Source organism: Moschus berezovskii, chromosome 4 (genome assembly GCF_049115385.1).
Source record: "Moschus berezovskii isolate FMDL1 chromosome 4, NW_MosBer_1.0, whole genome shotgun sequence".
Lineage (NCBI taxonomy): Eukaryota > Metazoa > Chordata > Mammalia > Artiodactyla > Moschidae > Moschus > Moschus berezovskii.
Window position 1 is genome coordinate 40,469,295 of NC_142463.1, and position 12,835 is coordinate 40,482,129.

Below are 12,835 nucleotides of genomic sequence, written 5' to 3' on the forward strand. Positions count from 1 at the left end.
CTGAGTGTAGAGACTGAACTAAATGCCAGAGATCCCCTCCTGGGGAGCAGCAGTTCACGAGACTCACGGACTTGGGATGTCTGTAAAATGTGCATTCCAGGACCTAGCCCACCTCCAGAGATTCTGCTTCACAGGTTTTGCAGTTTATTAAGAATGTCCTAAGGCTACAGGTGTTTGGTGGACCTAAGGGGAGAAAACATGATTTTCCAATTGATAATCCATGCTACAAGAAGAAACGAGAATTCGAGGGAATCAAAGGAAGAGCAATCAATTCTGTGGAGTTCGGTGTCAGAGAAGGCTTCACAGAAGTGACAGCTCAGCTCAGTAGGGGCTTGTCAGGTGAGGAGAAGGGGAGAGTTTCAATACTACCAGCACAGGTGTTTTCTGGGGTTGGTGAGGATTTGGGTTTGGCAGAGTAGATTTCGGAAGTCCAGGAATGCAGATAAGCCAGAGCACAGAGAGACTTGTTTATAGTGTTAAGTTTATTTCTCTGTGATGGGGCATCAGAAATGTCTAGGTTAGCAAGAGACAAGTTCAGATTTGACTTTTAGAAAGATGATTTTGGTTTCAGCATGGAGAATAGAAAGATGGGAGTGAGGTGGTCTCCATGGAGACCTGAGAGGAGACTGTGGTCATAATTATAGATAAGCTGTGATGTGCAGCTGAAGTCAACCAATGGGATACAGATGGAGAGCAGGGGATTGATGAGAGAGAGATGTGGGGAGTAACGTACCTAGTTTGGGGCATGGGTGACATCCACCCAGATTTGCAGTATGGTATAGATTTAGGTGGAGAATAGCAGAAAGCAGGAATGAGTTTTAGTTCAAATGTATCTAGTAGAATGTGTTCACACTAAGTCAGGTTAGTCGTTTCCAACTCTTTGTGATCCCATGGACTGCAGCCCGCCAAGATCCTCTGTCCATGGGATTCTCCAGGCAAGAATACTGGAGTGGGTTGCCATGCCCTCCTCCAGGGGATCTTGCCAACCCAGGGATTGAACCTGTGTCTCTTATGTCTCCTGCATTGGCAGTTGGATTCTTTACCACAGTGGCCACCTATATCTAGTAGAGAAGCCAGTAAACAGAATTTTGGAAATCCCACTTAGAAGGGAGATTGAACTTTGTTATGCTGTCTTGGTAATAATTGTAGGCATGGGTGTAACATGGGTGTTCTCAAAAAAACTTAAGTTAGAAAGGGGACATAGCATTAGAATCCGAAGAAATAGAACCCAAGAAATAACAACATATAAAAGCTGAGTAAAGATGGAGAAGCCATTTTGAAAGAGTTTCAGAAAGAGGATGATTTGTGGCAGTTTTAATGACAGTACCTTGAAGAATCTAAGACAAAAAATTAATGCTAGCTGTCATTTATTTTCTTTTTTTTCCTCTTCCACTTACCACAGGGATGAATATGTTTTGTATCACTGACTATCATATGCCATGGTATAACAATAAAAAAACCAGTTATAGGATCTTCTTGATGCCAAATGTCAATTCAATTCTGGAGATGGAAGACAATAGATAGATTTGTTTTAATCCCATCATTAATTCAAGAATCGTTTTTACAGAATTTACTTTGTGCTGGGTACGGAGTTAAGTGTGGATGATGGAGAAGTGGATTGGTCCCTGCCTTCAACAAGCTTACCTTACTTCCAGGAAGCATTATATAAAACAAGCATTGCACATAATAAATGACATTGTTTCAAGAAGGCTGTGTGCCTCTCAAGGGGAGATAGAATGGAGAGTGTCACAGATGAAAACATAGAGTATAGCAGAGACAGCACTGATGGGGGAACTCAGAACCGAAAAAGAATCTTGAGGTAAAATGAGCCAGGGAAAGCTTGCATTTTTAATACAATACCGTGAAAGAAGTAAAACAGAAGGTTTTGCTGTAAAGTGAAGAGAGCACCAAATCCAGGTTCTAGTCCTGCTAAGGCCTCTGCTAGACAGCCTTCAGCTTCTCGGGCATGACTCTGGCCTCTAGGAACCTACAAGCAGGAACCTGGCTTGGAAGAATGGTGACCTTACCACCCCCCCCCCCCACCCCGCCACCTATTTGTTTCAGGTGCTTCCAACAGGTGATTTCTCAGACAGCCTAAGACAGGAGTCAGGAGTAGGCAGGAAGGAAGTAAATTCCCTTCCCCCTCTGCAGAGAATAGATGTCTGGAGTGAATTCCAGCTCAGTAGTTTTTTGGGTTTTGTTTTGTTTTTTGCTTTTGATGAGATCAGATGGTTCATTTCCAAAAAGAGACAGAAAGAACTACGTCCTATTTAAGAGCAATAGTCTCTGACTGCTTAAGTTCTGGATTTGCCTGTTATCCCCTGGGTGACCTTCAGCAATTTATTCCACCTCTCTAAGCCTCAGTCTTTGTTACAAAATTTGGGGATAAAGATACATACCTCACAGGGATGTGGTGAGGATTAAAGGATAATGTATACAAACCCCAGAGCACTGGGCCGGGCACATAGTAGTTGTTTAAAAACAAAAAGGAATCCGTTGATCTAACAAATGCTAGCTATTGTTACTAGTAACACTGAAGAAGAGCAGTGGACGCGCAAATGGCAGTCCCGTCCTTCACAGATCTCTGCCAGGCAGAAAGCCAGCGTCCTAGAACTTAAAGGGACTTTCGATGGGTGGGATCCCGGAGTCCCTTCGCGGGGGCGGAGGTGGTGAGAGCTGGGTTGGGTAGCTGTCCCCGGCAACCAGAAGGTTCCAGGGACCCCCACCCCCTGCAGGTCTGGTACCCGAGCCGAGAGCCTGTTCTCGGGCCCGCGACGTCTCCAGGGGCCGGGTCCGAGGCGGGAGCCGGGTAGAGAGAGGAGGGGCGACCGGGGGAATGTCCCCGCCTCTCTCCCCGCTTCCATAAATCACCGCAGCCGCGGCGGCCGCCGGGCCGGGAAGTGCACGGAGCCGGAGCGCAGCGTGGTGGCACCAGACACCTCCCTTTCCCCCGCCGCTGGCTTTCTTTCTTTCAGCTTTTTTTTTTTTTTTTTAAACCTCTCCCAGCTCGCTCGGGTGGCTGCCCCAGCCTACCAAGCCCGATCGCCGCTCCTCCTCCCAGGCTGCAGCCGCCCGCCTTCGCCGCCGCCTCTCTCCGCTGGGACCCGCGGGAAGCGAAAGCTCCGCGGGCTCGGCTTGTGAGCCCCGCGGCCACGCACCGGGCGCGGACGCCGCAGCTCTCGCAGCCGCCCGCCGCCTCGCGGGGGCCGCGCCGGCGCCGGGGTCCGGGACACGGCTGGGGCGGTTGCTTCCTCTCCTGCCGCGGCCGCCCGATCCGGCGATGGTGGCCACCAGCGCTCCCGCGCCGTAACTGGGCGCCCCCCTAAGTTTACGAGCTGCCGGGGCGCGTAGAAGCTGCTGCAGAAGGGCGAGAAAGTTTTGCGGGGTGCGCCGAGCGGGCCCTGGGCGCACCTCCCGGGGCTACCTCCCCGCTTCCCGGCTCCTGGAGCCCGTCGGCGGGGAGTTGGGGGAGGCGGCATGGCCCGAGAGCCGGAGGAAGAGGAGGCGGCAGGGGCGTCCGCCCTGGCCCGCGGGGGTCGGGGCTCGCTCGGACGGATCGGGGCGCGGCGGCCGCCCCTCTGGCTGTTCTGCATGGCCGTGGGCTGGCTCCTGGGGGCCGGGGCCGACGCCGAATTCTCTATCCTGGACGAGGCGCAAGTGCTGGCGAGCCAGATGCGGAGGCTGGCGGCGGAAGAGCTGGGGGTCGTCACCATGCAGGTAAGGACCCCCCCCACCCCTTGTGCCCGGGAGCTTACCAGGCACATCCCGCCTCGCTCCTCTGCGCAGAGCCTGGTCCCATCCCCAGTACAGGTCACTTTAACCGAGCACCGACCTCGCCGGCATGCACAGAGCACCCTTTGCCCCGGACACCTCTGGCCTCTGCGTGGATCCCCTAACTACACACCAACTCCTCTTCCAAGTTCTTGGGTCCCCCTCTCTTTCTGCTGTGCAGAAGCCCCTGCCCTTTGCACAGGACCCATTTCCCATGCCCCTCCCCGGGCACAGCTCCATTATCTCGGCGAGGAGTCTCAGGTTCCTTCGCGCCTCCTTTCCCAATTTGCACCAATTTCCCCCGCAGTCTCTCTCTTTTTTTTAAATCCCTCCACCCCTACAAACTCCCCTTTTCCCTCTTTGTGTATCCATCCCAGGGCAGACGGTGCCGCCTGGCTCGGGCGGTTTTCCGAGGCTCCCAATCTGTACCCTCTTGATCACCTCTTCGGGTCCCCCAGACCTAGGCGCACGAATGGGCGCCTGGAGGCCCGGCACCGCTGCGTGCGCAGCTGCTCCAGGGCCACCTGGGCCGGGCTGAGAGCGTCCGGGGAGTGAACTCCGCGCTAGCTCTCTCCCAGCCCGGGTGCCTTGGGGGAGGGGCCGGCCTGGTAGACTCTTGGTAGATTTCCCGAGTCGTGCTGTGTGGGGGACATTTTTTGTTGCTTTCCGCAGTTGTTGGTTGCTCGCTGTCCGAATGTTTTTGTTTTGTTTTGTGCATGCCTTTTGGTATGGGGTGGAGGAAAAAGAAAGCATAGTGAATAAGGCTCCCATTTCTCTAAATTGTTTACCAGGTCCGTCCTCCCGGGGAGGGGGTGGTGGTGGTGCTAAAGAAAGATTGCCCGAGGCTGGTAAGAAATCCTGAAGATGTTACTAATAACCAACAGTAGTAAAATAAATAAATAAATAAATAAATAAATTACTAAACAGCAACCACCTGGAGATTCTATCTCGCCGTTATTTTAACCTCTTTGGCCGGAAAGGCCCACTCGATTAGGAGAGGTTGAACTGACATTCCGAATCTGAAATATTTGCTGTAACATTTTTCTGTAAAGTTACCTCATTCTCTTCTGTATTCGAACAATAATAATGGTAATACATGTGGTTTAGGAAAGAGCGAAGTTTCCAGGAACGTGTTCTCGGAAGAGGTTTCTGATTTCGATTCTACTGTGACCACCCTTCTACCTCCCATCGGGAGAGGTGTTTTAAAGTCACTTGGGATTCCGGTTTCTGATTTTTTTTTCTTTTCTTTACCCTCCCTCGCTAACCACCACCAGTCTCCTCCAAGGATGATACAGTTTTCCTAAAGTCAGTTCCACCGACCTGTACCGCTGCAGTGAAAGACTATTGGGTGGTTTGTTTTGTTTTAGGAGTGGATGGTTTGCTTGAAAGATAATTGTGTTTATGTGCAGACACCATCCCTAGAGTCCGATTTTTCTTCATTTGCATAATAGACAAACTTTTAAGATACATCATTGAACTTTTCTAGGCAGATCTTTTAGGTTCAGATTGTTATAATTTTTTCCATATGCATGTTCTGATTTCTGATGATTGCTGACAGAGTTCTCAGGAGTCAAGTGACTTTTAGAGGAAATGAACTAAAATGTTAGGGAAAAACTAGGATTTCTTTTTCCACTGATGAATGTTTCAATTCAGAGGATAAACAATTGTGTTCTTGCATAGAGACCCTCTTTTAATAAAGAAATTTACATTACAGTTTTGGACAGTGATCTTAAGATTAGCAGGCATTTGTCACCTTCATCCCATCACTAGGAATGACCCCCCACCACCACCACCATATAAGTTAAGGACTAGCTTTTTCTAAGATGCTGACAGCAGTTTTACTGTTTCTCACCCAGTCCTTGACAAAAGGTGAAATCGGATCCCAACATATTGTCTTTCAGGTAGGGATCCAAAACAAATGTAGTTTTAACAGGCTTCCCTGTTGAAAGGGAGACACTTTAGAAGAAAAAAAAAAAAAGCTCTGATCAGTGGGGGGTTTGTGCCCAAATGGCCCTTTATCTCCTCCCAACTGGCCTCTTTCTGACACCTTTGCAACCTCATTGTGGAAGCTGGCCTCCTGGGGACAGGGTTTTGTCTGGCAAAATGTGAAGTGGCTTCTCTCCCTTTTTAAAAGGAGCAGCACATACTGTATTTAAATTCTTCTTTTTGAGCTGTACATTGATCTGCCACTTGCCTCCTTCTGGGAAAATTGGGGGAAATCTCTTTTCAGTTTTGTTAGACTGCCAGCTTGTTTTGGGCGGGGAGTGGGGGGAGAGATTTGTAAAATAAAATCTAAAGCAAGTTACATTTCTTGCCCTTAAATCAAGGTTGTGAGCCTCAAATTTTCCTCTGGAAACCTCTGGGATTGTTCAGTGGGTCTGAAATTATGTGGGTTTAGCTGTCTAAAGAGCAGATAATATAATCCCTCCTTGTGACATGTTGGATACAGCTGTGGAGCTAATCTGTTGCTCTGAGACAGGTAGCCTCATGTGGGTGTTAAGGTGAGTGGGGTCAAACTTCTATCCAAAGATATGAGGGAGTTGGAGAGAGGTGTTCTCCCTTTGCAGGAAAAGAATGTCCTTTCTCAATTAAGGGATCGACTCTTTTCACTTGACCTTGGCACGTCAAGTACAGTGCAGACCTTTCAGGGCGGCATCTTCTTTGACAAGAAACTTTGTGTAGGTTCATTTATGAATTAAAAACCTATTTCCAGACTTTTGCGTCACTGCTGCTGAAATTCTCCAAAGACCATTTTTAATTTTGAGAAATTGCAAAGCCGCTTCCAAGGGGGAGGCCTGTTGTCACCTCTCACAAGACAGGCACAAGGAAGAATTTTACAAAAACAAAACCCAGGACTTCTTTCAGCATTGTAGTTTCCTGTGGCATAGTTTTTGTGCTGGCTGATAAAGAAAGTTTGAAAAGCAGCCTAGCTTAAAGATTTTCTTGGAAAGGTTTTTCTCATGGTGGCTGCCTGCTCATGGTTTTTTGTTGTGGTTCCTTTTTAGTAATGGACAAAGTTAAAAAAAAATTCTCTAAATGATTTGCACCAACTAATTTTGCCAGTGCCTTGGGAAAGTTGCCACTGAATACTGCCCCCCTGGCAGCAGGCCTCATACATCATGGGTAAAAGTCAAAAACCTAATCATCATCTCCTCAGGGGTCTGGTGGAGTGAAACCATGGACATTGAGATCTAGGGAGCAGAGAATGGCTGTGTTCAGGAAGCCTTGCTTCTGCTTTTTCATTCATGCAAAAAGTTTTGTGTTTTTTTTTTTTTTTTAATGAAGGAGCATCATGGAGTGGAAAGTTTCCATATTGGAAACCTGGGTTCCAGCCCTGCCACTTTAGAAGTTAGGTGATCTTTGTCTGTAAAGGTGGCAATGATGATTCTTCCTGGAGATCTGCTCTGTGGACTTAATGAAAATAGTGCATGTGAAAGCATCTGTTGATGTGGAGCTGAGACTGGGAACTGTTGACAGATATGGTTGTTCTCCAGTAAAGAGATTTCCTTAGAAGCTGACTGGGCACAGAGCACTATGCTAGCTGAGTGCTTGGTGGATTTAAAAGGAGATATTCCAGTACAGCCCCTTAAGGAGTTTACAGTTTGGAGGTGGAGGTAAGCTTGCACAGGTACAACAGTTAAGCAACAATGCCTGCTTGTTAGAAGGCATATCTGGCTCTGGGAGCCATTTCACCAGGCACTTATAAGGCCCATTTAACATTATATGACAATACAGGCTTCCTAACAGCAAGGACCTGGCGTATAGCCAGGTTGCCCGCCTTGATGTTAATTCTAACTCAGCTCTAGTGAGCTGGGCATAGTCACTGTGAACTTGGCAGACACACCAGCAGGTTGGTCAGACAGCTGCTGTATGGGGCCTGGAAGGGGGATGGGTGGGGAGAATCCTGCCAATAGGGGCAGAAGAAATGCCAGAAGTACAATCTGAGGAGCTTCACCTCAAATGGAAGGAAAGGAGGCAGCCAGGACAGAACAAATAGGCTCAGTAACAGTGAGGTGTTGACTAAAAATATAGAGCAGTGTTGTAAATAGTGGCTGCAGCTGAAAGTGAAAGGGGAGGCCGACTTTGTATGCCCTAGAACAGCATTAAGTTCGTTGTTCATATTTGCATACATTCAACAAACTTTGGGGGAGACTTCTATTCTATGAGGGGCTTTGGGTTGGGCTTAAGCTGGGGATAGAAGGTGAATAAGATCTGATCTGTGCCCTGAAGCTGTCAACTGATGATGCAGACAGATACAAAAGGAGGTGTTTAGTGAGGGGCAGAGAAGTGTTAGAAAGCAGTGGGCTAGTACCTTGCTGGAGAGAGGAACAGGGCATTATGGAAGTACAAAGGAGGGCTGCCAAGCTTATCCGGTGAGGTCATAATGTTGACGACTCCTCCTGCAGCCTTTTAAGTGATCTGCTGCACACAGAGGGCAGTCCTGAAAGCATCAGCAGCCTCAGACGTTAAGGGGAACCAAATAAGCACTTCTTCAGACATTTCTAGGGCCCCTTGGTGGTATTGGACAAGGGACTCACTATGTCTTAAATTCTGCGTGTGGCCTCATGTCTTATTTCTCTGGCCATCACACCTAGAGCTTCTGTGGTTATTTCACATCAACACCCTGGTGGCCCTACTATAACTTCATGCTGATTTACAGTTCTGTTTAGATAAGGTTGGCATTTGCCCCCTAGTCATGTCCATCATACCAAGAATGGTATGTTTTAGGATGATTTGAATATGTACTTAGGCAATTGAGAATATTTTAGGAATGAAAAAAAATGCAAATAATGTTATTTGATTCTATACCCTGTGTGTAGTAAGCCCTTTGATTCTATGCCCTGTGTGTAGTGTAAGCCCTAACAGGGAAGCTGCAGCCTTGTTTTCTTCTGAGATTGCTCATTTGGAGTAGAACAAAATTGACCATTGGTGGATGACTCTGAATTGAACTTGGTAAGAATGAGCGCAAAGGAAAACATGTTGAATCACTTCTGAGGGACTCTCCCCAGTGTGCTTTGTATCAGTATTCCTCCCCTTCCTCTCCACTAATAGCTGTCTTAGCTGCTTAGCTTTTTCCTGCCAGTTGTACTTAAATCTGGAGGGGTGTGGGGGAGGGGAAGAGGATGGTTTTACACTTTATAACTTGGTGCTATTTCTGGTTGCTGCTTGAAGAGTTCCTTCCTTGAGCTTAAGTGGATGAGCCAACAGGAACCTTGGAGAACTCTGGAAGTTTGGTATTAAGTGCAACGGGATTTGTTTTGAATCTGCTTCAACCTGGAGTAAAGGTATATTGGAGGTCAAAATATAAAGGGCACCAGTTTTGACTCTACTAGTTATTAACTCTGTCACTTTCAGCATATTATTAAATTACTTTTGAGTTTCTTTGTGCTTCATTTGGTTAATGGGGGGGACCTCTTTTAGCACACAGTCTAACATAGGAACAGTCAGTAAACAGAAATAAACATGGACAGTGCGTTTAGTGCCAGGGCACAGAACCTGGAAGGCAACAAAAATTTTGCAGCTCCAGAGCCGGAATGAAACTGAAATCTAAGCTTCAGAACCTGCAGATTTCAGTGTAGCCAGTCCTCTGGCCCAGGGATTACCAAAGTGTGGTGCAGCGACTTCAGGGATGTGATGCAAAACCATCCTTTGAGATTTATGAAGAAAGTATTAGACCTGCCAATTAGAGTCATTTTTATTCACTTTTTTTTTTTTTTTGGCTACACCACACAGCATGTGGGATCAAACCCGTGCCCCCTGCAGTGGAGGCATGGAATCCTAACCACTGGATCAGCAGGGAATTCCCTTATTTATTTACTTTTAAGCTTTTTTAATACAAAGATTTGAAAAAATATATAGAAGTAAAGAGAAGAGCATAAAAATGTTCCTATACCTCTCACCCGGCTTAAACAAGCTATCTACTTGTGGTCAGGCTGGTTTCATCTCTGCCTCTACCTGCTCTTTCCCTCCCCCCTGATTATTTTGAAGGAAATTCCAGGTATCCCATAATTTTATCTGTAACATTTTTATTGCATTCTTATTTAATTTCTATATTAATGTTTTATAATAGGCATAATATATTGATATACTAGTATATAGAATTTGCAGTCCATCAATACAAATATTTTAGAGGGTATATACTTAAAATTTTTTATGACATGCCTGAGCAGAATGATTGCCGTGTGGTGGTGGTGGTTTAGTTCCTCGGTCATGTCATGGACTATAGCCTGCCAGGCTTCTCTGTCCATGGAATTTCCCAGGTGAGGATACTGGAGTGGGTTGCTATTTCCTTCTCCAGGGGATCATCTTGACCCAGGAACTGAACCCTGGTTTCCTGCATTGCAGGTGGATTCTTTTCCCACTGAGCCTTTGTGCGTTCCCTAGCCCTTTACAAAATAGCTAGTACCTTTGTCCAGCAGCCTCCTTTGCCTTCCAGATGTAACACCTAAGATTCTTTTGGGAAGCTACTCTAGGACACTTTTTTTCTCCTGGGCACATGCCATCTGGCCCTCATTTTCATGCCCGGCTTTCCCCATGAGGCTGTGAGTTTCCATGTTTTCTTCAGTTCAGTTCAGTCGCTTAGTCATGTCCGACTCTCCGTGACCCCATGAATGACAGCACGCCAGGCCTCCCTGTCCATCACCAACTCCCGGAGTTCACTCAAACTCATGTCCACAGAGTCGGTGATGCCATCCAGCCATCTCATTCTCTGTCATCCCCTTCTCCTCCTGCCCCGAATCCCTCCCAGCATCAGAGTCTTTTCCAGTGAGTCAACTCGTCGCATGTTTTCTTAGTGCCCAGCTTATAGTCTGAGCCGTGTCTTCTCACTCTTGCTTTCTCCCTGTGTCAGAGATGGAAGGCAGGAAGGAGAAAGGAACAAAGCAAAACAAACTGTATGGGAAGGGAGGAGGCTGAAGAGGAAAGGCTGACTGTGTACACAATTATCTTCTGATGAGTTTGTCAGCAGATGGTACTATAGAATCTGAGGCCAGCAGAGTGGAGGGGAAAGTATAGAATGTCCAGTGCTTCCCCTCCTAGAGCTCATGTTTTATCAGAGAAGCTAGACTAACTTGAATGGGTCAAGGCAGTGTAGAAAAAAATGCTGAAATATGGGATCAAGATCCATGCCCACCCCGGGGTTGCTAACTCTAACATTTGCAGGGTTCAGTTAGGCAGAGTAAGTCAAGCCAGGTGTAGATCAGTAGGGAATGGTGTTGGTTGTTGGAAAGGGAGGGCACATGCCAGGGCTGAAAAGCAGGTGCTACCCAGCTCTGCCAGTTGCTGCCATGTGGCAGTGTGGGGCCAGTGTTGCCACTTGACTCTGGTTTTCAGGAGAAGCTGGGTCTCTGGGTTTTCAACAAAATCTCTTGATTCTTAAAATGTTGGCAACTAATTCAGATTAAAAAAGCAAAAAAACACTGTGTGGGCCAAACCAAACATGCCAGTTGTCTGAATCAGGCCAGAGGCCATCAATTTGCAGTGTCTGGATTAGAATTATTCAGTGAGCTCTAGGAGGTAAAGTCAGTGATTGTGTGTAAAGATTCTGGGGAAGTAAGTTTCTGTATAATAGAAAAGGACAGCTTTCTCATAGAATAGAGTTCTAGGTCGGGTGGTTTTAGGAGATGAGCTTCCTGTCATCATAATTACTTAAACAGTCATTGAATGTTTATTTGGTGCCAGGCACCGTGTTCATTCTTAGAGACCCACCAGTTAATTTCCAAGGCAATGAAATGGTATGAAAAAGGAGGTTCCAGATGCTTGGAGAAAGTATGTCAGGGATGTTAATCTGCTTAGGGGTGGAGGAAGCTTCTGGAAGGTCTTCCAGGAAAAGGAGAATGAATAGGAATTGGTTAGTCAGAGGGTGGGGTTCCCAGAAGACTCTTTCATGGTGGCTCTTCAGAGAATGGAAAGACGTCCTTAAGGTTTGGAACTGGGAGAGCTAGAGGGAAGAAAGGGCACAGGAAGAGTTCAGAGAAGCATACAGGTTGGGTAGTGGAATCCTTGGATCCTTCATGGCAGTGATATATATGGCAGGTAACCACAGAATGCCCAGTTTACACTGGCTTGAGAGAGGAACAGGCTGCCCCATGCGATTGGACAGTCTGGGGTAGAAGTTTGAGCCAGGCTAGATTATGGCTCAGGTCATGTGGCCCCATTGCTCACATTCTCAAGTAGGTTCTCCCCTTTTGTTTCCACATGACTGGCCAAACCTTCCTAGTGTTCAAGTTGGGAACTAGCTGCTTTTTGTGCATGAGTGTTGTCTTTGGAGGAGATGTGCTCTGGGAGAGATGAACTTGAAACCTGGAGAAATGAGGAGCTTGGTGCCTAGAAAGCTCAACTGAAGTCATTTAGGTTTTAGTTAAATGACTTAGCTAAATGCTTAGCAACCACCAGCCCCCAAGGCCTGCTTTGTACCTAGGTTCTCCTTCCCCCAGTCCAGTTTCATGAGAGCCTACTTTGCAGTCTCCCTGCCACTGACCTGCACACAGGCTGGTTGGCCTTCCACTGTGTCCTGTGGCCTGCCCTGAGGGGCTGTACAAACCCAGGCTCAGCAGGCCTGCCCTGAGCCTGTCTTTTCTCCCTGATCCACTGATGAAGTATATGAGAACTAGAAGAACCAGAGAGAAAGTCAGACCTCCCTCAGCCCTCATTTTATAGGTGAGAAATAGGTTCAGTGGGCGGTGGCTCTCTAGAGGTCACACCAGTAAATAGTACATGATAGACCTTGAACTCAGGTCTTGACTTTTTAGGATTCTTACTTTTGGACATTTTTCACAGTACTTATCCCATGGGAGCTTCATTTTCCAAGAGATGTTTGCTTTAAAATGGAAAGGAAACTTGATTTAATCAAGAAGCTTTATTTAAATTTCTTCCTTTGAAAACAAACAGTGTTTTGGCTTAGTTCTGCTATGATTGAGAATTTATAGCCGATAGTCTCATTTGACAGATGACTTTTTTTTTAAAGCTGTTATTTAAATACTTAGAAGTCAGTGATCCATTGAAGAAATACAAAAATTCTGAGACCACAGTGATGTTAGATATTTTTAAAACAGCAAATTTAAGT

General features: G+C 46.8%; 1 protein-coding gene across 1 annotated transcript in view; it reads left to right on the forward strand.

Moving 5' to 3' along the window:
- Positions 1–2,954: 2,954 nt before the first annotated feature.
- Positions 2,955–12,835, forward strand: part of CACHD1 (cache domain containing 1) — a 249,188-nt gene continuing 239,307 nt past the window's right edge. The window contains exon 1 of the mRNA XM_055401968.2: positions 2,955–3,717. Coding sequence (XP_055257943.1) covers positions 3,478–3,717 — 240 coding nt within the window. The 5' untranslated portion in view covers positions 2,955–3,477. The remainder of the gene's footprint in view (positions 3,718–12,835) is intronic.